The sequence below is a fragment of the Lithobates pipiens genome, unplaced genomic scaffold, assembly GCF_037356315.1.
Source record: "Lithobates pipiens isolate NorthernLeopardFrog02 unplaced genomic scaffold, aLitPip1_a1.2 Scaffold_8, whole genome shotgun sequence".
In the NCBI taxonomy this organism is placed as follows: domain Eukaryota; kingdom Metazoa; phylum Chordata; class Amphibia; order Anura; family Ranidae; genus Lithobates; species Lithobates pipiens.
In genome coordinates, this window is record NW_027507903.1 from 31447317 (window position 1) to 31470910 (window position 23594).

Sequence of the window (23594 nt, forward strand, 5' to 3'; positions counted from 1 at the left end):
TTACATTGGCCTTGTAGCTAGGGTTGTCACCTGTCCGGTGTCCTGTTGAGAAATGTCCCCCATCGGATAGTGTCTGCTCCATACTGCGCTTGCGCAGTACGGAGGACAAAAGAGACGCCGAAAGTCCCTGAAAATCATGTGTCCAGGTTACAATCCATCTGAAATCCGGACACCTTAGTCAGACAGGAATGTGGCTCGGAACAGGGCCTAACAGGAGGGTGAGGGGGCACTATGTACACCACAGTGCCCAAAGGTGTGCCAGGTCTGTTACAATCCTATGTAGTGGTAGGCAACCTGGGGCCCTCCAGCTTTTGTGGAACTACATTTCCCATGAGGCATTGGCTGACAGTTACAATTTCTCCCAGAGTAAGGTGACCAGACATCCCCGGTTTCCAGGGACAGTCCCCGGATTGAGGACCCTGTCCCCGGACCAAGTCTGTCCCTGGTTTTGTCCCCGGATTGGATTTGAACAGGGACTGGGGCAATTTCAAAGACAGTCAGTGCAGAATAAAAAATAAAAAATCAGAATTACACACCTCCGCTCCCCTGCTCCTACTAGCTTAGGGGGGTTGTATTTTTTTCCATTTTCTGTGTCCCTTTCTGATGATGATGTGCTAGTCAGAGCGGATGGAATATTTCTTCAGTTTCCGGCACATGCCCATTCAGCTCCGCTCACATCTTCTTCTGCCTTCGCTCAAATCCCGGCCAACCGCCTGCCTGATTATCTGCTTGCCTTCCCCGGCAGAGTAATTTTCCTCCGCTCCCCACCCAGTAGTAGCCGGGGCCTAGAGAGGAAGACCTGACATGCTGTGAGGCCGGCACCGGTGGCGATGGGCAGAAATTCGCAGATCGGCGCCATTACCAGTAAAAAAAAAATGTCCCCGGATTTAATTTTAAAAATATGGTCACCTTATCCCAGAGGCATGGTGGGACTTGTAGTTCTGCAACAGCTGGAGGGCTCCAGGTTGCCTACCCCTGCTGTAGTGTATACAAAAAAAAATACTGTGCACCTCTAAAGTGTTTGGGTTTGGCTTGAAGAAAAAGTGGCAACCCTACTTGTATCTGTATAACCATGAAGAACAGGTTGCGCTAAGCATTTACATTTATACCTATTAACTCCTTTTGTGCCGAAGGGTAAAACAAATCTTAATGCCTAAGCCCAATTTTGCAACTTTGACATGTGTTAGTAAAACCGTACATATCATCACAGCTACTTTGTGCATCCAGGTGGATAATACCTTGGGGTTTTTTTTTCAGGACAAATTGGGCTTTCATTTGGTGGTAAATGGTAATGGATATCTCCTGATTCTTCTTTTATTATCAAAGGAAAACTGGCCCAAAATAGTAAAAAAAAATCTATATATTTTTTTTCATTTAGCTGTATATTTCTTGCTACTACCATAACCTACCACAAAAGAACAACCCAAAACAAATTATCCCGCTCCTTACTATCGCAGTGATACCACATATGTGTAGTTGCTGTTTGCACCTGTAGTACAGCCCAGAAACAATAGTGCACATTTTGGTTTTTTATCCTACCTAAAACACACTGACACTAACTGACACTGATACTAATTTTAAAAAAAGTCTTGTCCAAAAAAATACTGGCATTGAACTTTGACCCTGATCTTGACCCTGACCTTGACCCACACACTAACCCTGGCCTTGACCTAGATCAAACCTTGATCTAAGTTTTTTTACATTTTAAAATTTAGTTTTTTTCATTATTATTATTATTATTATTATTTTTTTCTACACACATTTTTTTTCTATCTCTGCAAGTACAGAGAAATGTACAACGTATCTCTCTCCTCCATTCACAGAGACAGAAAACACAGGGACAGGCTTCACAGTGACTGATCACTGTGAATTTACGAATTTTCGAATTTGTGGATTTTAAGATTCTTGCATATTCAAATTTTGATCATAACAAATGTCCCAAAAAAACAAAACAAATAAAAAACAAATGAAATGAAAGCGAAAACTAACACATTTTTCGGCAGTGTCTACTAAGTTGACTACCACTGTTTTAACCACCGCCGCACGCCGATGTAGGTCCCTAAATTGGGGACAGATATCGTTGTTATGGCAGCAGCTAGCTGCCATAACTCCGGTATCCCTGTGTTCGGCCAGCTACAAGATAAAAGTGGTCTCTGCGGCGGATTCACCACGAGTTCACTTTTATCAGTGGCGGGAGAGAGCCCCCCCTCCCGTCGCGATTGTTGGCAGCGGTGGAGGCGATCGCGTCCTCTCACTTGCTGTGCATGGAGATGAGTGAGGGTAAGATGGTCTCCACATGTCTCCATAACACTGCAATATTTGTAGCTGCTGGCTTTTAATAATTTTTTTTTTTAAGGTGCAGAACCGCTTTAAGTGGTTAAGGCGTCATTTGTAAGACCACTCTATAAGGCTCTACAGCAGCCAATAGGTTTAAAATGACAAATGGAGAAATTATTTGGACTCGATTGGATGCTTTGGGGAACTACAGACAGTCATTTGACTAGATCTTCTTTACCATTTCTCAATCATCCCAGATTGTCATAAATTTGAATTGCCTGTGTTGCCAAAAGCCGTCAATCAGATTAAGTATTTATTACATTTGGTTAATCTCATCTCTTTTGACATGCTTACTTGAGATTGCTATGCTGGTTGGTCTTTTTACGATAATTAAAATTGCTGGTGTACTGAGTAACATTTGCATTTACTAGAACTCTCCATTGGGCCGTGCAGAAAGCAAATAAGACCTCTATAGCATTATATTCACTGATTGTATATCAAGTAAATTGACCACAACTGGTCTAACCCTTCTGTATTTTATACAAAACAAAGCTAGAGTTGGACTTTACGCATCTCAAAATGCACAACAAATAGGAAATTACATTATGCTAATCTAAATCTAAAGAAAAACTGTCTCATGAAGATGCTTACCCAACATTCCTTTGTTAGAACGTGACAAACACATGTCCTTCTCAGCACTTGGAAGCACAAATCCAACTACGAAGACTTCCACCCCATCAGCCATTAAGGCAAGCCCTAAAACAAAGAAGAGGGTCCACTGGAAACGCCCATGTCCACATTCCTGAATTATGTTTTCATACTGGTAGGCTAATTGCTCTTCATCCTCCATCCGCTCTGCCATAAGATCAGCATGGTCTTTAAATTCATCCTTTATGGCTGTATCCTTACGTTGGGCCCTTATATCATCAGGATGTGGTATACCCTGATATTCTCCTTCGTATATCTCATCTTCTTCATCATGACCCTCAGTGGCATCGCTCTGGGCATCCTCATCCTGGTTGACATGATCTCCACTATTATAATAGCCATCATTTGATGAATATCCTCCGTAAGTATTATCTTGGTACCGTGAGTAGTCATCCATGGCTTGGTTACTGGTCTGTCTCTTTACCTCTCTAGCTATATCTCGAGCTCCTTGGTAAAAATCTGAACTGTTTCTGTAGCCATCCTCCATTTTTTGTTGGGTTTTTTGTAATAGAATATCAGTGTTTTCTGAAGCCTAATGGAGAAAATTGTTTCACGGAGCCTCTCGAGTAAAGATCAAGGATATCCAAAAGCAGGGTCAACAGCAACAGTCCATTGTGCTCTTATGAGTCATGTTGTTTGGCGTAATCCCATACTAATAATACAAACACAAAGACCGTTATGTTAGATAAATCTAAAAATGAAATGCAACTGCACAGTAAAATAAAATTCAAAGCATCTTTATTTTGGTTATGCCTTTAAATTACAGATTTAAGGTTGGAAAATTGTTTTGTCTAAGCATGGCCTAGATTTCTAAAATTCAAATGATAAAAATGTGATGAAAATTCCAAAACAATGCTACCGGGTTTTTAGCACACATGAAGTATACAGTGGAAACAGCTACATTAAGAATGTGAATGTATTCAGTTACACAATAAACAGCTGGGTTCTGTACTGCCCTTAAGGCTGAACTCCAGGCAGATATAAAAAACACACCAATGAATACATTATTTGTTTAAAAAAATATCAGTAAATTATACACTTAATGCCACTAACTGTGGATTTGACTTGTTTTAAACCCTTGTAATCCCCTATACAGCAGGGCTAAGACTGGCACAGAGAGGAGCAGCACGCTTTGTCAATCAGGTGCCCTCCATTCACATTTGCTGACAAGAAACATGCTGATAGGAGGAGAAAGCAGAAAAGTGACTTCTTCAGTATATTGTTACTCAGGGCTCAAGTCCTGCGGGAACACATGGGAACGGAGTTCCTGTACTTTTTCCACAACAGGAACTCAGTTCCCGTTAGCAGCCGCATCCTGCAAGACTTTGAAGTATGTAAGCTGTATGGCAGGTGCTACACCAGCAGCTGCCGACACAACTCACAATAGTAAGTGCCGCACACCTGACCATTCAGGCATTGCCAGTAGGGGGCCCCAAGACAGCTTCCGCTTCAATCTACCTGTCAATCACAGCTAGCTGAGGGGTAGATCAGGTCCCTGCTGCTAAGAGATTGGATTTAGTCAGACCTCTCGTGATGCGCTCCTCCCCGTCGGCCCCTCCTGATTTTCTGTCTCCTCATCCCCCCTCCACCAGTCTCCTGCATACTTGCTCTGTGTGTCCTACTGAATTCCCCCTCCTCTATCTTCAGCGCCATATGATGAGAGAACCCAGAGGAGGAGCACAGCTATTCTGCTCACAGGACATGCAGGGAGAGAGGTGAGCTGAGGGAGGAACATCAGTTTGGGGTGGTAAGCTGAGCACAATGCCTGGCAAAGTGTAATGCCAGGAGGGAAGTTTATGTGGAAATATGTGAAGGGTTGGAATAGCAGCGAGTGTGTGTTGGAGCCCTGCAGAGTTTGCATCCTCCCAATGTAACATACATCTCCTAAGCAGGAACACATCACTATCTCCCCAAGCATTCTGTCCAGATAATGTGCAGTTAATTTATGACCTTTCCGTTTAACCCTGTGTTATCCAAACGCTATACACATAATAAAATTCCCCAATAAAGATCAGAACATGATGTTCACATTTGCATGGAAGCACAATTGAATAAATGCTGATTATTCAAATAATTACCATATTTATGTTTATTGAGGATTGTTTTTTTTTTATGTACTAATAGTTAAGCTTCATACACACAATATGAAAATTGGATGAAAAATACCACTTTTGAAGCGTCCATGCATATGAGCGTATCATTTTTTATTTTTTTTGGTGGGGGAGTGGATCTTGGGTTGGAATTCCCACACTTTTTCCCCAGGACTTGACCCCTGTTGTTACTCCTTTATTGTTCAATCACAGGCTGGGGGCAGGGAGGTGACCCAGCTGTTATGCTTAAAGGGTTACTAAACCCACAACAATAAAATCAGTTTGTGTATGCAGTAAAGCATGCTTGTTATACTCACTGTGGAACCTAAGTGGTTAATCTCCTGCATTGTGTAAAAAGTCTGTTTGATACCTGTCTTCTCTGACCATACACTTCTTTTACATGTCCCCAATCCATCTCCTGATAGTACAGAGCCTTGGGGGCACTCAGCACATGCTCAATTTGGGGTGTATTGCTAGATAGTTTTTTTCTAGGAGAGTGCATGTGATCAGCACATGGCCAATTAGCACTGTCCAGACAGAGGGTCAGGGGTCCTGCAGCCTCATAGGACAGTGAGAGTAGAATGAAAACTCCTCCTACAAGCTTCAACCAGACACTGATAGAAGTTTATATTTACTAAAATGATTGCTATTCCCTGTCCTGTTTACTGTGAGAGACCAGATATAGGGAATGCAGGGAGAAAGAAAATTCAGGTCACCAAGTGATCTGTGTTGTCAAGCAGAATTATGTAAATCTCAAAACTGGATAGACACAAATACAAATCCATTTCAAGTGAAAACAAGCAACATATATTTGTTTCAACTGTGCATTTAGACTGGAGTTCGGCTTTCAATGGAGTTTGTGGTATTCAATTACATTTTATCGAATTAAAGATGTATGGATGACACCAAATCACCTTATTTACTGGATAGGGTAGGAGTCTCTAAATGTTCTAAACAAAAGGCTAGTTTACTACCCCTCAGACTTTGGGGGGGGGGGGGGTTCACTGACCAGTGGGAGTAGAAAATTTCTCAGCATCAGTGAGAGTAAAGATTGCCTCAGGCTTGATGGTCAGTTGGAGAAAAAAACATTATATAGTACTTGTGGTCATTAGGTGGCAAAATAGTGTCCCCTCATTGGTGTCATTAGGAGGAATAGTACCCTACCATTGGTGTCGCTGGGAGGAATAGTGCCCCACTATTGGTGTCGCTGGGAGGAATAGTGCCCCACCATTGGTGTCGCTGGGAGGAATAGTGCCCCACCATTGATGTCGCTGGGAGGAATAGTGTCCCACTGTTGGTGTCTCTGGGAGGAATAGTGCCTCACCATTAATGATAGTGAATAAATTAAACAGGATTGGCCCCAGCACAGAACCCTGGGGTACCCCACTTTCCACCCCTGACAATTCCAAGTATTCCCCATTTATCACCACCCTCTGAACTCGCCCCTTGTAGCCAGTTTTTAATCCATGTACTCACCCTATGGTCCATGCCAACTGACCTATGGTCCATGCCTACTGACCTATGGTCCATGCCTATTGAATTGTATTGTAACTGTACTGTCTGCCCTCATGTTATAAAGTGCTGTGTAAACTGTTGGCACTATATAAATCCTGTATAATAATAAAAATAATGATAGTGTCAGTGGAAGGAATAGTGCCTCATCATTGGTGTCAGTGGAAGGAAGAGTGCCTCGTATCAGAGAGAGGAATAGTGCTCCAAGGGACTATAAAGGCAAGCAAAGGGCTGCAGTATGGAGACCAGTGGTATAGGCAGTGGCGGCTGGTGCTCGATAATTTGGGGGGGCAGCAAACCAATGCCACATCCCCCCGCACGCTGGAGATGGGCAGCTGCCTTACCTCTGTCCTGCCCATTCCCTCCTCAAGCTGGGGAGTGCTGGATGGCTGAGCCGGATGGTGAGCCATCCCTGGAGTGGCAGCTGGTGGGTCCATCGGTCTTCTCCTGCTTCTCCCCCCGGGCACATGTCTCCTCCCTCGCTTCTCATTAAGACCAATCAGGAAACGGGTCTCACGACCTGCTTCCTGATTGGCTGGGAGGAGAATCAGTGTGCGAATAGCGAATAGTCAATCTCTATTATCGCACAACTGGGTGGACTCAGAGCACAGTACTCTGCACCCCGAGCCCACCCTTTTCTGAAGCCTATAAGAGCCTCTGGCTCCAATCACATGCTTCAAAAAAAAAACACCACCCCCATTGGAATCCATGCGTCCGGCGCCCTGTATGTAGATCAGGGGGCTGGACGCATGGATGTGGGGGGTGACGCCCATGCGCCCTTAATGGATGGGCCATCACTGGTTATAGGGAATAGTCAGAATCAGTTATTGTTTTCTTTGGCTAAATCCTATACAGGATTTAAAAATGAACTACCCCAAGATATTTTATCTTATTACCTCTTACCTATCACACTGGGTTCTCATCAGAAAACATAGTCACCTGAACAGCAAATCCAGCAATGTCGTTGTGGTGTGATCCACTGCTCAGCTGCCACAGCCCGGGTCTCATGCTACCATCTTTTTTCTTTGGTGTCATTGGGAGTTTTTTCTGGGTTCAGGCAGCTGGTCCCCAATGACACACACAGCTTTACCCATCGGTAGCTCTGTGTTTCTGCTCCTGTAGACTCCTGAGATATGTGAAAGGGCTATCCCTGGAGGCTGCAGGAGCAGGGAGATATCATTGTCTCCTAGGCGAAAATGTGATGGAGCTGGAGAAAAGAATCCCCCAAAAATTGCAGTTTTTTTTTATATTGCAGTGGGAGGGAGGAGTGCATGAAGCTAAAGTCAATTTGAGCAGTGAAGTTCCACTTCAAATACCCCTTCTATTTTTAATTTCTTATGATTAGCCATTATGAATAAGCCCTGAGGAAGGGGAAGGTGTTTTAGCACCTGAAATGTGTTGTCATTGATGAATCCATATTAATAATAAAAGCTGTTAAACCCTGGAATTGTTTGTTTGGTGTTCTCATTAAATTTCATACATGTGAATTGTCAAATCTCGGCAGCCTGTTTAAGGCACATGCCATTTTGTTAAGAACATCCTCTCTAGAACCATTGTGATTTATTACAATTGGACAGATCGTTTGGATAATATGACTCCAGGACCTTCTACTTGAATTTTCTGAGAGCCTTAGTAAATAAAGGGCATTTTCTGAGGCTGCCAGGAAATGTTCCACTTGCACATACTGTTGGGCATATCGCTTTAGAGAAGGCCAAGTGTGTTATTTAAAATAGAAAACACCATAAAGCATCAAACAGCTCAGCAACATTCAGCTTAGCTAACCATATTGAAGGGTTTAGTTTAGGCAGCTATTGATAAAAGCAGTGTAAATGCTTCAAATCCAGAAAAGCCAGCACTATGTAAATAGGAATAAAACAGAGAGGAGGACGGCGCTCTGGTGGAGGTGGATAGCTGGTCAGAGGGATGATAGTGATGAGGTGGCACTTCTGGCAGCACTTTGGTTAAAGGAGAAGCAACTCTGAAGATATAAAAAAGGAAAAGAAAGGCACCTCTAAGTGCAGTATGCACAATTTTATAAAGTGCACAAAAGGTTAAAAGCACTTACAAGGTTGTTGAGTGCTAAAAGACATGGCAGAGGGGCTCATCCTCCCGCCGCATTCCGGTGCCCTCTGCTGCTTACTGGAACCGTTGATAGCGGCGGAGGCGATCAGATCTTCACCCTTGCTGGGCATGGAGACGACTGAGGGGAAGATGGCCCCCACCCGTCTCCATTACATTGCAGGGCGGAAGCGACGTCAAAACTTCCCTTCCGCCCATAGCTCTCAAAGGGACATTTTTTTAAATTCTTTTTTTAAATGACTAATTTTTTAACTTGTAAACAACACATCTCAAAAAGAGGCTTGGTCCTTAAGTGATTAATAATTGTTATATTGAATATTGAAACTGTGTTATTATATTTTAGGTTCAATGTGCAGCATGTCTTGCTGTGTTTTGTTTGATTATTAAGATGTTTTCTAAAAAGATTTATATAAAAAAATAAAAATAATAATAATATATTATACTGTCATTCGGGTATTCGAATATATCCAAATCTCCGAATAACAAAAAATGTGTCCGAATATTTATTCGGGAAGGAAACAAACCGCACATGTCTACTTAAACTGTAAGCTCCATGAGGGTAGAGACTGATGTGTACACTATACAGTACCATATGTAATGTACTACATAAATTGTCAGTGCTATATAAATACCTATAACAAAATAAATGCCATTTGTGCTTGTACAAGCTAGAGAGTTTACTTGGCCATCCCCATAGAGACACTTTGGAGTACAAATACCAACAGCAGGATGAAAAGACTGGTCGGCTCTATCACATTCTTTGTGTCTCACTGGACTGCCTATACTTGAGAACATCTGAACATAAAATTCTTTTGGCGTCGTATTTTACAATAAAAGTGCCTAAATTATCCTATAAAAGTGTCTGTATTCTGAGAATAGAATACATTTTAAGATTTAGGTGCATGCAATCTTTAGAAACATGCTGGCACATTTAAATACTGAAATAGAAGTCTTAAAATGGAAAGCATTATTGTGAAAACAGTAAGGGAATTGCATAACACAAAGGAATTATCTTCCATTCATTCTTATGTAATCAATGTAGAAATTCCTAAAATGAACACAAGATTATGCATAATGAATGGAAACAAATCCCAAGCATAGTTATTACTCAGAATGTGCAGGCATGGGTGGTCTGCTTTAACCTCCAGTCCAACAATGACAGCGATAGATATATTGATGATTAAAGGCGTTGTACGTTCAAATGTTTTTGTTATTTTCATTGGGTATTAGTGTAGTTATATTCCCTGTGTCATTTGTTTGATTTACCTTGTACTGATGGGCTCACATGTGACTGTAGTTTGTAGTATCATGGCTGATGGATTCCCTTATGCTCATATAATAATTCACCTAGCTTGTCTCTATTCACCTACAATTGTGTCAGCGGCCTCTGCCTTCCGGAGATTACGTCACCGTGCGACACCAGATGACAGGCCAGGGTGACCACCACACAGGATAGGGCTGTATACCCAACCGAATTGTCCCCCGTGTTCAATGCTGCTGGTGGGTTCATCCTTTGCAGCTCTCTGCTGGTGTCTTTTCCCCTCCCATATGGTATATTCCATGGAGGTGGGTGGAGCAGCTGACATTTAAGAGGGGCAAGTAAGGCCAGTAGCTCACATGGCAAATTCCCATCAACCATCACAAACACCTATGCTGACCTACATGAGCACAGTAAGTACCTTGCCTGCTTGCCTTAAAATGCCCCAGCCAACAACATTCAGCTTATTTTTGACATTTTTTTTGTTTTGTTTTGTTTTTCCCCAGCACAGCCTAATTTTGCCACCCATATTTTTTTTATTTTTATTTTATTTTATTGACCAGTAAAAAGTAAGAGGCAATTTACAAGGTCCCATCCGATCCGCTAGATGAATGGAAATTAGGACCACCATCCGTCTGGATGTAGCGGGCAGGATCGGATTGGATAGCGGCGGAGGTTAGCGGACATGCCACCTCTGACATCCGCCGCTCCATAGGGGAGAAGTGCAAGGTTCGATCAGGTCCACCTGTTCCTAAACTGGACAAGGTCCCATTTAGGAACATTAACTGCTTGCCGACCAGCTTCTGTCATTACACCGTTGGCATGGCTGTGCGAATCACCATAGGTGTACATCAGCTGCTTTAAGAGCTATAGGGGCACGTGGCCATCAGCCGCGATGTCCACCGTCGACCCGCGATCGCTTCCTCAGATAGCCTGAACGGAGACATGTCAATTTAGATAGACAGATCGCCGTTTTGTCAGGGAAGTAGAGAGAGATCTGCTGTTCCTAGTAATCAGGAACAGTGATCTCTCTGTACTCCCAGTCAGTCCCATTCCCCTCACAGTTAGAAACACCTCCCTAGGGAACACTTAACCCCTTGATCGCCCCCTAGTGTTAACCCCTTCCCTAGCAGTGACATTTATACAGTAATAAGTGGCTATTTTTAGCGGTGATAGCTGTATAAATGTCACTGGCCTCAAAAATGTGTCAAAAGTTTCCGATCTGTCCGCCGCAATGTTGCAGCCCCACTAAAAATCGGCGATCACCGCCACTAGTAAAAAAATTATAACAAAAATGCAATAAATATATCCCCTATTTTGTAGACGCTATAACTTTTGCGCAAACCAATCAATATACGCTTATTGTGATTTTTTTTTTACCAAAAATATGTAGGAGAATACATATCGGCCTAAACTGAGGAAAATGTAGCTTTTTTAAAATTTATTATGGGATATTTATTATAGCAAAAAGTTTATATATATATATATATATATATATATATATATATATATATATATATATATATATATAATTATAATTTATTATTATTATTTTTTTATTGTTTATAGCGCAAAAAATAAAAACCACAGGTGATCAAATACCACCAAAAGAAAGCTCTATTTGTGGGGAAAAAAGGACGTCAATTTTGTTTGTGTACACCGTCGCACGACCGTGCAATTGTCAGGTAAAGCAACATGTTGCATAAAAATGGCCTGGTCATTAAGGGGGTAAATCCTTCTAGGGCTGAAGTGATTAACGAAATGACAGATGCACGTTCAATCCAAATAAGACAAGACACAATTATGATGGTCCATATATTGCATGTAATACTTATGCCCTGTACACACGGTCGTAAATTTAGACGGAAAAGGTCCGATCGGATTATATTATCGGAAAATCCGATCGTGTGTGGGCTCTATTGGACTTTTTCTGTTGGAAATTCAGACGGAAAAAATTTGAGAGCAGAATCTCAAATTTTCAGACAAAAAAAAGTCAGATCTGACTTTTTCGGATCGTTTGAAGAGAATTACGATCGGACAAAGTGTCACGCATGCTCAGATCAAATTACAAGACCAAAGCTATTGGCTACTAGCTGCAACGTAGTCCTGTCGGAACGAACGAACGTCATCACGCTCTGAACGATCGGATTTTCCGACAACTTTGTCCGACTGTGTGTATGCAACACCAGTTTTGGACAAAATACATCTGAAAAATCTGATGGATTTTGTGGTCGGAATGTCTGACCGTGTGTACAAGGCATTACAGAATATGACAGTCCAGGAGGCGATTCAGTTCGCATTGTGCGCTATACAAGTATTTCATTCATTCATTCAGGAGATCTGAGAATAAGCATTTGACAGGTTTTGAAGTTTCTTCAATCAGTTGAACAACAACTTGTTCATAGTTCTTCCGGGAGGTTCTCATGCTCATAGCAGATTGGCGATCATTTTCAATTAAGCTCTCAACAGTTTCCAGGCAAACCTCTGTTACTGAGTCATTCCGAAAAGGACGCATCGGCCCACTTGTCAGCAGCACTTTACTAAAGCTAGCTTTTCACAAGTTCATAATAATTCCTATGTATTGCCAGCACTGCATATTCTAAAATTCTAGGAGTCTTTAGCTTATCTTCCTTCAGCTCCATGTCCCTCTTCTGAACGGTGCCAATACACAGGGATAGCATGCTTGTGACTTCCACAATAATCCCTGAGAAGGAATATCTTAAAATGCTGAAAATAAGTTTCTCTGTCAGCCTTTCTTCCACTCCAAATCAAATAAACATTTTTTTTGAGCACCTAGGCAAGCATGCTTCAAAGACAGACATTTCAAAGAAACTGCCGTATTTCATCTACGTAACAGGGGAAAGGAGCGGTCCTCAAGTGTCACAGCAGAAGTGCCACCCCTTGAGGGATGTTTCCATTTCCATTTATCAGGGATGATGGCACTCATCCATTGCAGCCATATTCATACCTCCCCATACCGCCCAACTTTTTGAGATGGGAATGAGGGACACCTATCAGCAAAAGTATGCAGGCATAAGACACACCCCTGCCACGCCCCCTTAAAGGAGAATTGTACAAAAAAAGGGCCAAAGGCTGCCTTTGAAAACGTTGATGACGAAACGCGCAAGACGGAACCATGTACTCATGTCACTTCCAGTGCGATAGCAGGGAGCCTGGAACGTACTTGGAGTGCACGCTGCACGCTGGCCCCTGAATACATTGTAGCTGCCATCGTTTGTAGCTGTTTTTAAGGTTCTTTTACCCACTTGGAGGGGAAGTTGTTTTTTAACTTTTGTTTTTTACTTTGATTGATTTTTAAAAATAAATAACCTTAAACACTACACTATGGGAGCCTGATTTTTTCCTTGTGAGGATTTATCCCTGGGACACCATTGAAGTATTTTCTGGAAAAATTGCCATTGGATATCGCTGAATAGGAAATTGTCTCGATATCTCGGTCTGGTGAAGTGGTTGGAGAAGCCATTAAGGAACACTATACCTGTGTATCCATACATGCGAACCACCCCTGCAAGACGAGCTGGTGAGTGGAAACTCTTAAGGGGGAGCAAAAGAGTCACCTGATTTGTCAAGCACTTGGTCACTTTGGAATTCACACCATTTTTATAGGACGATTTAGGTTTAAAAGCATATTAATTTTCTGATGGACTATTATTTATAGTTGCATTTACGTCAGAATATCAGCATTGTGTTTTGATAATTTGGTGGTCACTTTATCTACACAACTTGATTTTGAGATTTTTTTGATGCACTCTTTTTTTCACAGGTGGAGTTTAGTCACTTATGCTGGTAATTCACTATCTCTTGTACTAATAAGTGAATAGAGGTTTTTTGACTGTGGTTTATTTGCACGTTATACTAATATATGTTACAGTTTGGTAGTATGTATATATATATATATATATATATTTAAGATTATCATTTAGGAGCACATTAGCTTTTTTGGATAGTGTACTACTGATTTAACACTGAGGGATTGAGATACCCCTCCCTACTCTAGGGTAGCGCCGTGTACCCCATTCTTTACCTTTTCAAAAAAACAAGATTGGTTAAACCCACAAGTGATTTTTTTACCACTACTTTTCCTTTATATTGGCTTTTGGAATTTACAAATGCAGCAATTTAGAAATCAGATGAAAGGTTTAGTACCGGGAAACACTTTGGGAGCTATGCCTCCCCAATTGTCCCTGATTTCGAGGGACTGTCCCTGATTTGGAGCAATGTCCCTCTGTCCCTCATTCCTCCTCATTTGTCCCTCATTTTGGTCTGATCTATATAAATGTATATAAAATTCACTTTTTATCTATCAAAAAGTGTTATCCAGAGCTAAACCTTTCCTCTGATTTCTAAATGACTGCGTTTATAAATTTCAAAAACCAATATAAAGGAATAGTAGTGGTAAAAAAAAAGCACTTGTGGGTTTAACCAATTTTTAAACAATTCTCCTTTAAGGGGGCATGGCAAGGGGTGTGTCCTATGCCTGCATACTTTTGCTGATAGGTGTCCCTCATTCCCATCTCAGAAAGTTGGATGGTATGCATATTCCATATTTCCAGCAGAAGTTCTGAAGCTGTTCAAGTAAGGGCAGTTGAGATGGCTTTGACAACCCCTTCGGTGCTTCTGCTGTGGAAGAAGGGTTGCCACTTTTTCTTCAAGACAAACCCGAACACTTTAGTGGTGCACAGTAATTTTATTTATTTTTTTAGTATACACTATAGGATTGTAGCAGACCTGGGACACCTTTGGACACTCCAAAGAGAATAGTAATGCTGCACACATAGTGCCCCCTCACCCTCCTGTCAAGCTCTGTTTCGAGCCACATTCTTGTCAGGATAATGTGCCCGGACACAGGATTCAAAACCCAGACTGTCCCGGTGAATCCTGGACAGGTGGAAAGCAGGTTAAAATATAACTAAATGCAGAACCTTTTTTTTGGCTGGAGTGAAGAAGAGTTAGAACACCTGTCAGTTTTTATTGCTGTCGTTGCCCCCGTTAAGGAGATTCACTCTCTCTCTTTGTTCCGTTCATAGCTCCCAACTGTCCCTGATTTGGAGGGACTGTGCCTGATTTGGAGCAATGTCCCTCTGTCCCTCATTTCTCCTCATTTGTCCCTCTTTTTGGTCTGATCTATATAGTTGTATATAAAATGCACTTTTTATCTTTCAAAAAGTGTTTCCCAGTGCTAAACCATTCATCCAATTTCTAAATTGCTGCATTGGACATTTTAAAAGCCAATATAAAGGAATAGTAGTGGGGAAAAAAAGCACTTGTGGATTTAATTAACCTTTTTTTTTGGTTAATTCTCATTTAAGGGGGTGTGGCAGGGGGCTTGTCCTATGCCTACATACATTTATTAGGAGGAGTCCCTCATTTTCATCTCAAAATGTTGGGAGGTATGTCCATTTACCAGTTTCATCGAAAGTGAAAGACCTGGGGGTCCCCAAGAATTTCCCTTAATTTGCAGGGATTTCCTTTCATTTCCCGTTTGGCTATGGGACAGGAAGTGAAAGGAAATCTCCACAATGGAACACAAATGGCGAAGTGAAAATTTGACCCGGGTTATAACCCTCCATTACTCTATCCAAAATTAATTGTTTAGCTTATGTGGGTTGCACTGAAGGCTTTAAAGGATCACTTCACTAAAAAAAGGAGTTGTCCTTTGCGTTGCACACAATTCCCCACTCTTTGCTTACACTGTACAACCAGTAGTAATGTGAATGATCCCATTACCCATCATTCAGTATGTCTATGTCTTAAAATAGGGGTCCCTGGTCCTGTTTTGGGTGTCCTTCTTGAGCCATGTGTCTACTGCTGAAGGGCATACTGCCTAGCATCAGCAAAGTAGGGGACTTGCTCTGTCATAGCCCTCTTGCTATGGTTCTCTAAGCCTCTATACCTAAGTTGGTCAGAAAATAGAACTGTAAATTTTTAACTTTTCTAATAAACATTAAAAAAGTAAAGAAGAAAACACTGGTAGATTATTAAAGGTGAACCCAGAAAATCAAGGAGTATGGCAAGGGGCATAGCATACTAGCTCATTATGTAATATTCACCTGAGATCGAAGTTCCCGCTGCAGTGCCCCTACACAGCACCGGCCGGCGTACTTTCTCCCTGGAGTTACGTCCAGGTATCGCGGCTCCGGCGATGTGATTGGCTGGAGCCACGATGACGTCACTCCAGTGAATGCGCGCGGGAGCCGCTGGTAATGGCACACTCACTGAAGCAAACGGCACATACATGCCATTGCTTCAGTGTGCATGTGCTGATAACATTGGCACATGCAGGTACAGGGGGTATCTCCTAAACCGTGCAGGTTTAGAAGATATCTGGGGTAGCTACAGGTAAGCCTTATTATAGGCTTACCTGTAGAAAAAAGTGGATTGCAAGGGTTTACAACCACTTAAGGTTTCACAGTGAGTATGACATGGAGTGGCGGCCGTCCAAATGGGGTGCAGGGGCGCTGCCCCCCTAAACCATGCACCCGGCTTCTCCCTAATCTACATACAGGGCGCCGGACACATGGATTTGAATGGGATTTTTTTTAAGCGCATGATTAGAGCCTGAGGCTCTAATTGGCTTCAAAAAAGGGTGGGCTCTAGGCGCAGAGCACTGCGCTCCGAACATACCCAGTTGTGTGACAATAGCAAATTAATATTCGCTATTGTCTTCCTGATTCTCCTCCCGGCCAATCGGGAAGCGGGTCCTGAGACCCGATTGGTCAGGGAGTCTTAGGAGGGTGGGTGTCGATAGGTGTCTCCCCCCCCCCCCCCAAGAAAAATATACAGCACCAGCCGCCACTGATATACAGACTGATTTTACTGTTGTGGGTTTAGTAACACTTTAAGTCCTTTCATCTCTACTCAGCAGAAACTTTATTTTTTTTAAATTGAATTAGTGAATGAATTAATGAGCATTTTCTTTCTAGCAGACAGATTCTATGTAAGACAATAATTTCTCCTCTGTTTCTTCCTTTTACAGTTTTATTTCTCTTCCAGGTATAATACAGTAATACTCTGAAAAGCTGAAGGGTAAAAAAAGAGTAGTATATAGCATTATGGGTGTACCAGGGAACTCGTTTCGGTGATCTATGATTGCGCCAGCTCATGGTTTGCCCAGGTAGCATCGCCGTTGAAAAGGCAACATAAATAAAAAAAGAAAAACTCTGTTGGACTTAACGATGAAAACAGATGGCAAGCTTTGACTTTAGGCCAGGTTAAGGGAATTCTCGAAAACAAATCGGAATTTTTACACGGTTGTAAAATACATGGATGGAATAGATTAGGTTGTTCCACCAATTTAAATGCTTGATAATCAGCTCCCAAGGCAATCATTTAGGAGTGCAGCACTTTGCAGCAAAGTATGGTTGAAATCTAATGATTATCACACCACATATAAATATTTCTAGCATATAAAAAACAAAAAAACTAAAATTTTCCTCCAAGTGTGAATGGAGCCTAATATTAATAAATTCCCAGGATAGCATGGGAAAGAGGGATTCCCTCTCACTTTTGACTGTACCAGGTACATACAGGAGCAAGACAATGGGAGGGCAGGAGGGGTGGCTGCCCTTGGTACTGTGGTATCATGTGGGGGGGGCACCACAAGGAGATTGGGGGGCAGGAGGGGTGGCTGCCCTGGGAAGGGGAATTTGGGAAGCAGTAGGGGATAAGAAGTGTTCTAGGAGGGCACATTTGGGGAGGTGTGCTAGGAGTGGTGATTTGGGGAGATTTGTATTAGAAGGGGGGATGGGGCAAGAGGATTTATGTTATGGGGAACAAAAGTGTGCTACAAAAGTAATATGGTAGAGAGTTTATGTGCCAGGATGGGGGATTGGGAGAGGGGAATTTGTGCCGGGAGGGGGGATTTTGGAGTGCGGCGGAAATTTGTGCTTGGTGGGGAAATTTGGGGGGTAGAGGATTTGTGCTGGGGTTTTAAAAAAAAATGTCTGTGGTTGGGGGGGGGGGGGGGGGTTTGTGCTGGGGGCATATGTGGAGAAAAAGGATTTGAGGTGGGGGGGGATTTCAGCAGGGTGGGATGGTAGGAGGGTGGAATTTATTCTTAGAGGATGAGCGTTCAGATTAGTGCCCGGCACTGGGTACAGGAAAGGAAGGGATAGGTCCTCAATGGAACACAGGTAACAAAAAAACTAATGGGGTTATATTTCTCCCTTACTCTATCCAAAATTGAAATTATGCCCCATGCACACGGTTGGATTTTCCAGCGATCGGATCATGTTGTTGGAAAATCCAATCGTGTGTGGGCTCCATTGGACTTTTTCTGTCGTATTTTCCAAAACACAAATTTTTAGAGCAGGATCTAAAATTTTCCGACAACAAAATCCGATCGCATAAATTCCGATCGTGTGTAGACAATTCTGACGGACAAAGTGCCACGCATGCTCAGAATAAACTGAGAGACGAAATCTATTGGCTACTGTTTATAGTCCCAACGTACGTGTTTGACGTCACCTCCTTCAGAACGATCGGATTTTCCGACAACTTTGTGCGATCGCGTGTATGCAACACAAGTTTCGGCCAAAATCCATCGGAAAAAATCTCACGGGTTTTGTGGTCGGACTGACCGTGTGTATGGGGCATCAATCTTTGTCTTTAGTTCTGCTTTATTATATATTCTTGTATTAATGGGCTGTATAAGGTATTTACTGGCAGAAAAGAACAATTTACTATCCAAAGTTAAAGCAGCAAGGGCAGAATATTTAATAGATGGAAAGATGAAAAAATGACAGACGTTCCGATTTAACGGATAAGTTCAACTTTGGAAAAGGGGAACATGTTACATGTTCTCAGTCCTGCAGCTGCTCCCTAATCTCCCTCCTCCCTGTGACAGCGGTCCCACTGTCAGAATGCAATAGCCCAGCAGGGGGGAATCCCCCATCCACATCAAGTGTGTGGATGGGGGTATCTAACCATTTTTTTTTTTTTTTCATTCAACCCTCTGGTTGAATGAAAAAAAAAAATGTATGGGCTGCCTAAGCTCTGGGGCAAATTCTCTTGCAAAGTCAACGGCCAACTAGTCTGTAGTAAATGCATCCCAAGATGTCTTCAAAGGTCATAGACTACCCTCAGACCTATGATCCATTGAGATCCATCCATCCATGATGAATTTCTCATGTCAATGATTATTTAAAATTCAAAGTGGTTGTAAACCCACTTTTTTTTTTACTTCTACCTATAGGTAAGCCTAGAATAAGGCTTATCTATAGGTAGTGGAAATATCTCCTAAACGTGCGCCGGTTAGAAGATATTTGACTTGTAGTCCGCCAAAAATTCCACCGCATGCGCGGGGAAGAAACTAAACGGAGTGCCGTTTCTTCCCTAGCCCGTGCCATTAAACGTGGCTCCCATGCGCATGCGTGGGAGTGACGTCACGCAGCTCCGGCAAATCACAGAGCCGGAGTCTGCATCCCGGAAGGAAGAGGGGCAGGAAGATGGATGCTGCCTACACAGGGGACATCGCTGGATTCTTTTGCAGGTAAGTGGCACATAATGGGCTAGTATGCCTATTATGCTTCTCATTTTCAGGCTTTGCAGCGAGCAAAAGAGGAAGTAAAACCCATCAGGATTTACTTCTTTAAGGGCACAAAACTAACCAGTTTAGGAAATAACTGCAGACCGGGGCAGGTGAGGTAATCTGACGCTATGACATCATTTTTGTTTCTATGTTAATTTGACATATCTAATCACATATGAACCAACGCAGAGTCCTTGTGAAATATGTGACTAAACAGAAAATCCAGAATTTGAGGAATACAGTAAATTGACAAACAGGTTCCTAGAAATTAATTTAAGCTATGTCAGTTTGTTTCCGATTGTGAAGATCACTCTTACTCCATGCTGCTAACAGGCGTTTCATTCTAATTAGCGTTACATCATGTTCCTAAAGACCGTTCTTCCAGACTGGATCTGCCATTATCAGCTAATTAGAGCAGCTGTTCCCTGATCCCAATAATCATCATTTGAAAATGCATTCTGTAAGACTGCATGGCAAGAACTAGAAATGTTGATCCCAATCACAATTTTATATTGTCTAGGGGTTAAGTTGCTAATAATTGAGTATCAAATTATAATTATGACTTTTTCTGGCAAGTCACGGATAATCGGACCAAGATCTGTTTTATTTTTCTCTATCGGGGCATATGATACACTTGGTATTGATGGAACACCACAAACACATGAGTATGGAGAAATCACTATAAAACGAGAAGCAACAGAATGTTGTTTTTTTTGGGGGGGGGGGAGGGGGGGGTTACATTATTTGGCAATCAAAGGATGAAACTAGGTGGGCACAGAGTGCTGTTTTTTGGGTTTTTAATTAAAAAATAGCTGGAATGCCAAAATCATACAATGTTCAGGAACAGCTTGGCAGCATGGCTGAAGGAAAACTACAGCCTATTTCATTAAATATATATTCTAAGTTATTTGAGTAACATTTATCTGATTTTTTTTTCCAACAAGGATTTCGGATTTGTTGTTTCATTGTGAGCCATGTAAACAAAGCTGCTCTAAGCCCCAATACATCAACCCAATGACTCTAGACATTGGCAGGTGCTAGCTTCTAAAGGGCCGACCCAGCCCAATCAGACAACCTGTCAAAAAGAGGAGCGGAAGTGCACACCGGGAGACCGCTCAATCAAGTGTATAACAAAACGGCTTCAGCTTGTCTTCCCCTACAAATGAGAGGGTAAAATACATTAAGTCTACTACACATGGGCCGAATGTCGGTTGGCATCGGCCGGTTCAATGGAAACCAGCTTGTGTGTATGGCCAATGGTCAATGGCTGAGAGTGCTGACCTAAGTGTTCTGGCGGGGGGTGCTCCCCCCTGTGCTCCCCCCTGTCAAAACACAATAGCACAGCAGGGAGGATTGCTGTACTAACATCAGCTTGTTAGGACAGCGGCTCTGATCTGAGCACAAAAAGAAACTAGTGGTGTGTATGTGGCTTAAGTAAGGAGTGGACTGGGAGGAGAAAAGCTAAAGCCTTTTCAATATACACTTGATCGGGCGGTCTCCTGATATGCACTTCCACTTTTGACGGCTAGCTGTTCCATAGTTTGATTATTGTATTTCATATACAGATTTGTTACATAGTTAGTCTGGTTGAAAAAAAGACACAAGTCCATGTAGTTCAACCAATTGCTTAAAATATTTTTTTTCAGAAAGAACGCTATGTGGTCTTTTATCAAAATCTCCAGTAACTTTACAACTATAGAAGTTAAACTAACGGGTCTATGGTTACCTGGTAAAGACTTTGATCCCTTTTTAAATATAGGTACCACATTGGCCTTACACCAATCCAGTGGTACTATTGCAATCATTACAGAGTCCCTAAAAATTAGGTTTGAAATGAAAAAGCTCAATCATTTTAGGATCCATAGCTGCTGAAGAAGTCCTAGCGAGACGAAACATCTAGGGTAGAGTTATTTGTCTACGTCATTACTCTACCCAGAAGTGAAGGCGGATGCCATTTTACCAATCTGGATGTGTTTTGTTTTATGCCTATATCTTGTCCAATTATGTGAGTGTTAATCTTTTACAATAAATACTCGTTTTTAAGGTTTAACACTATATAGTGTTTTGTTTATTCATATCACACTTTGGGAGTCCATGGCCTTCATTGTGGACTATATAACACTTCCATTGTTTCTGCGATCCCTGTTGGAGCACGTGCAATAGGGGGAAACCCCATAGCAAGTTTAAAGTTCGCATTAGGGGGTCCTGGCCTTCTGGTAAGAGAATACCCCTGCCATAGAGGGAGTTTGATTAATTTCTTCTCTGATCCTTGGCTGCAAGATTTACTACTCACCATTTATGGGACTCGTAGAAAATTTAGGACTCGATTCCCAATTGAGCACTGTTTTGTATATGTCACTATTTTATTTTTCACTCATGTTAGTGCAACACTTTATATTTTTTTTATTTATGATAAATATCTTACAGATGTGATTACAGCTTTCTATTGATTGATGTTGACACAAGTGCAATAATTTTTTGTTTTCTATCCATGGGTGGATGCCATCTGATCCAGGTGCTTTATTCACCTTTATTCTGTCTAAATATTTCTGGACCATATAAATTTTGAGCTATTGTGGATTATTTGGGGCCAGTTCAATACCATCCCCATTATTGACATGAGCTCCCCCATGCTCCTTTGTATACACAGAGCTGAAGAAAGTATTTATTAAATTTGCCTTCTCTTTGTCCCCAGTCACCCACTGTAGATTATTTTGTAAAGGGCCTACATGCTCAGACCTGACCTTTTTTACTATTAATATATTTGAAGAATGTTTTGGGTTTTGTCCTACTATCTTTTGTAATCTGTCATTAGTTTTGAATTTTTGCGTCCTTGATTTCCTTTTTACATATTCCATTATATTCTTTGTAACATTTAAACAGTGATAGTGTTCGTTCATTTTTATATTTTTTAAAAGTTATTTTCTTATTATTCATAGCTTTTTATTTAATTTGCAAACGTTGACTTTTATACTTATTTGTATATCAGGGATTCTGATTGCCATTTTTTGACAATACATTTTAGTTAGCCTTTGATTGTTGCATAGCTCCCAACTGTCCCTGATTTCGAAGGAATGTCCCTCATTCGGAACAAAGTCCCTTTTTCCTCCTCAATAGTAGTGGTAGAAAAAAAGCACTTGTTAAATTAACTGATCTTTTTTTTGTATAATTCTCCTTTAAGGGGATGTGGCGGAGGTGTGTTCTATACCTACAGAACATTTGTTTGCTAAAAGGTGTTCCTCATTCCCATCTCAAAAATGTGGGAGGTATGGTGTTGATATATTTTTAGTTAGCCTTACAGTCTAGTGCTGTCTTTCAAGACCTTTTTAAAGTGATAGTAAACAGCAGACTTTCAAAAAATAAAATAAAAATCCACTGTAAGGCAATGGGATAATGTGCTAGTATGCATTGCATACTGGCACATTATAAAATACTTACCTTAGAATGAAGTCCTCCAGTGGTGCGCTGTTCTGGCTGATAATACTTCCATCTTACTACCATTTTAACATGGGGGAGCCCTTGGAATAACTCTCTGGTCCCAGGGGACCCCTGCTAATGATTACTTTATCTACAGTTCACAGTACATTAGTATGATGGGCACTGGGAAGAATAATAATTACATTTGTGGTCAATCCCTATTCTGGAACACTTATCCATACCTGCCAACTTTTCGAGATTGGAATGAGGGACACCTATTAGCAAAAGTATGTAGGCACAGGACACACCCCCTGCCTCACCCCTTAAATGAGAATGAAATAAAAAAAAGATTAGTTAAACACAAGTGTTTTTTTTTACCACTGCTATTGCTTTATCTGTATTGGCTTTTAAAATTTACAGATGCAGCAACTTAGAATTTGAATGAAAGGTTTAGCATTGGGAAATATTTATTTAAAGATAAAACGTTTATTTTATATAGAATTATATACAGTAGATCAGATAGAGGGACTTTGTTCCAAATCAGGGACAGTCCCTTGAAATCAGAGACAGTAAAGCCAAGCTTATTGTATATCCATCACCTTTGCTTTAGATTTAATTATGTCATGTATACATATCTTGCTGATATCTAGTGGCAATTCAGTGTAACTACAACTTGTAGTTTAATGTCTGTAAAATGGTATAT

The 23594-nt window shown here is 41.5% G+C and overlaps 1 protein-coding gene across 2 annotated transcripts in view; it reads right to left on the reverse strand.

The window, feature by feature from the left end:
- The window catches only part of SV2B (synaptic vesicle glycoprotein 2B), a 246500-nt gene that overhangs the window by 79483 nt on the left and 143423 nt on the right, over positions 1-23594 (reverse strand). For both annotated transcript variants that reach the window (XM_077472252.1, XM_077472251.1), the window contains exon 2: positions 2929-3637. In XM_077472252.1, the coding sequence (XP_077328378.1) occupies positions 2929-3472 (544 nt within the window). In that variant the 5' untranslated portion in view covers positions 3473-3637. The remainder of the gene's footprint in view (positions 1-2928; positions 3638-23594) is intronic.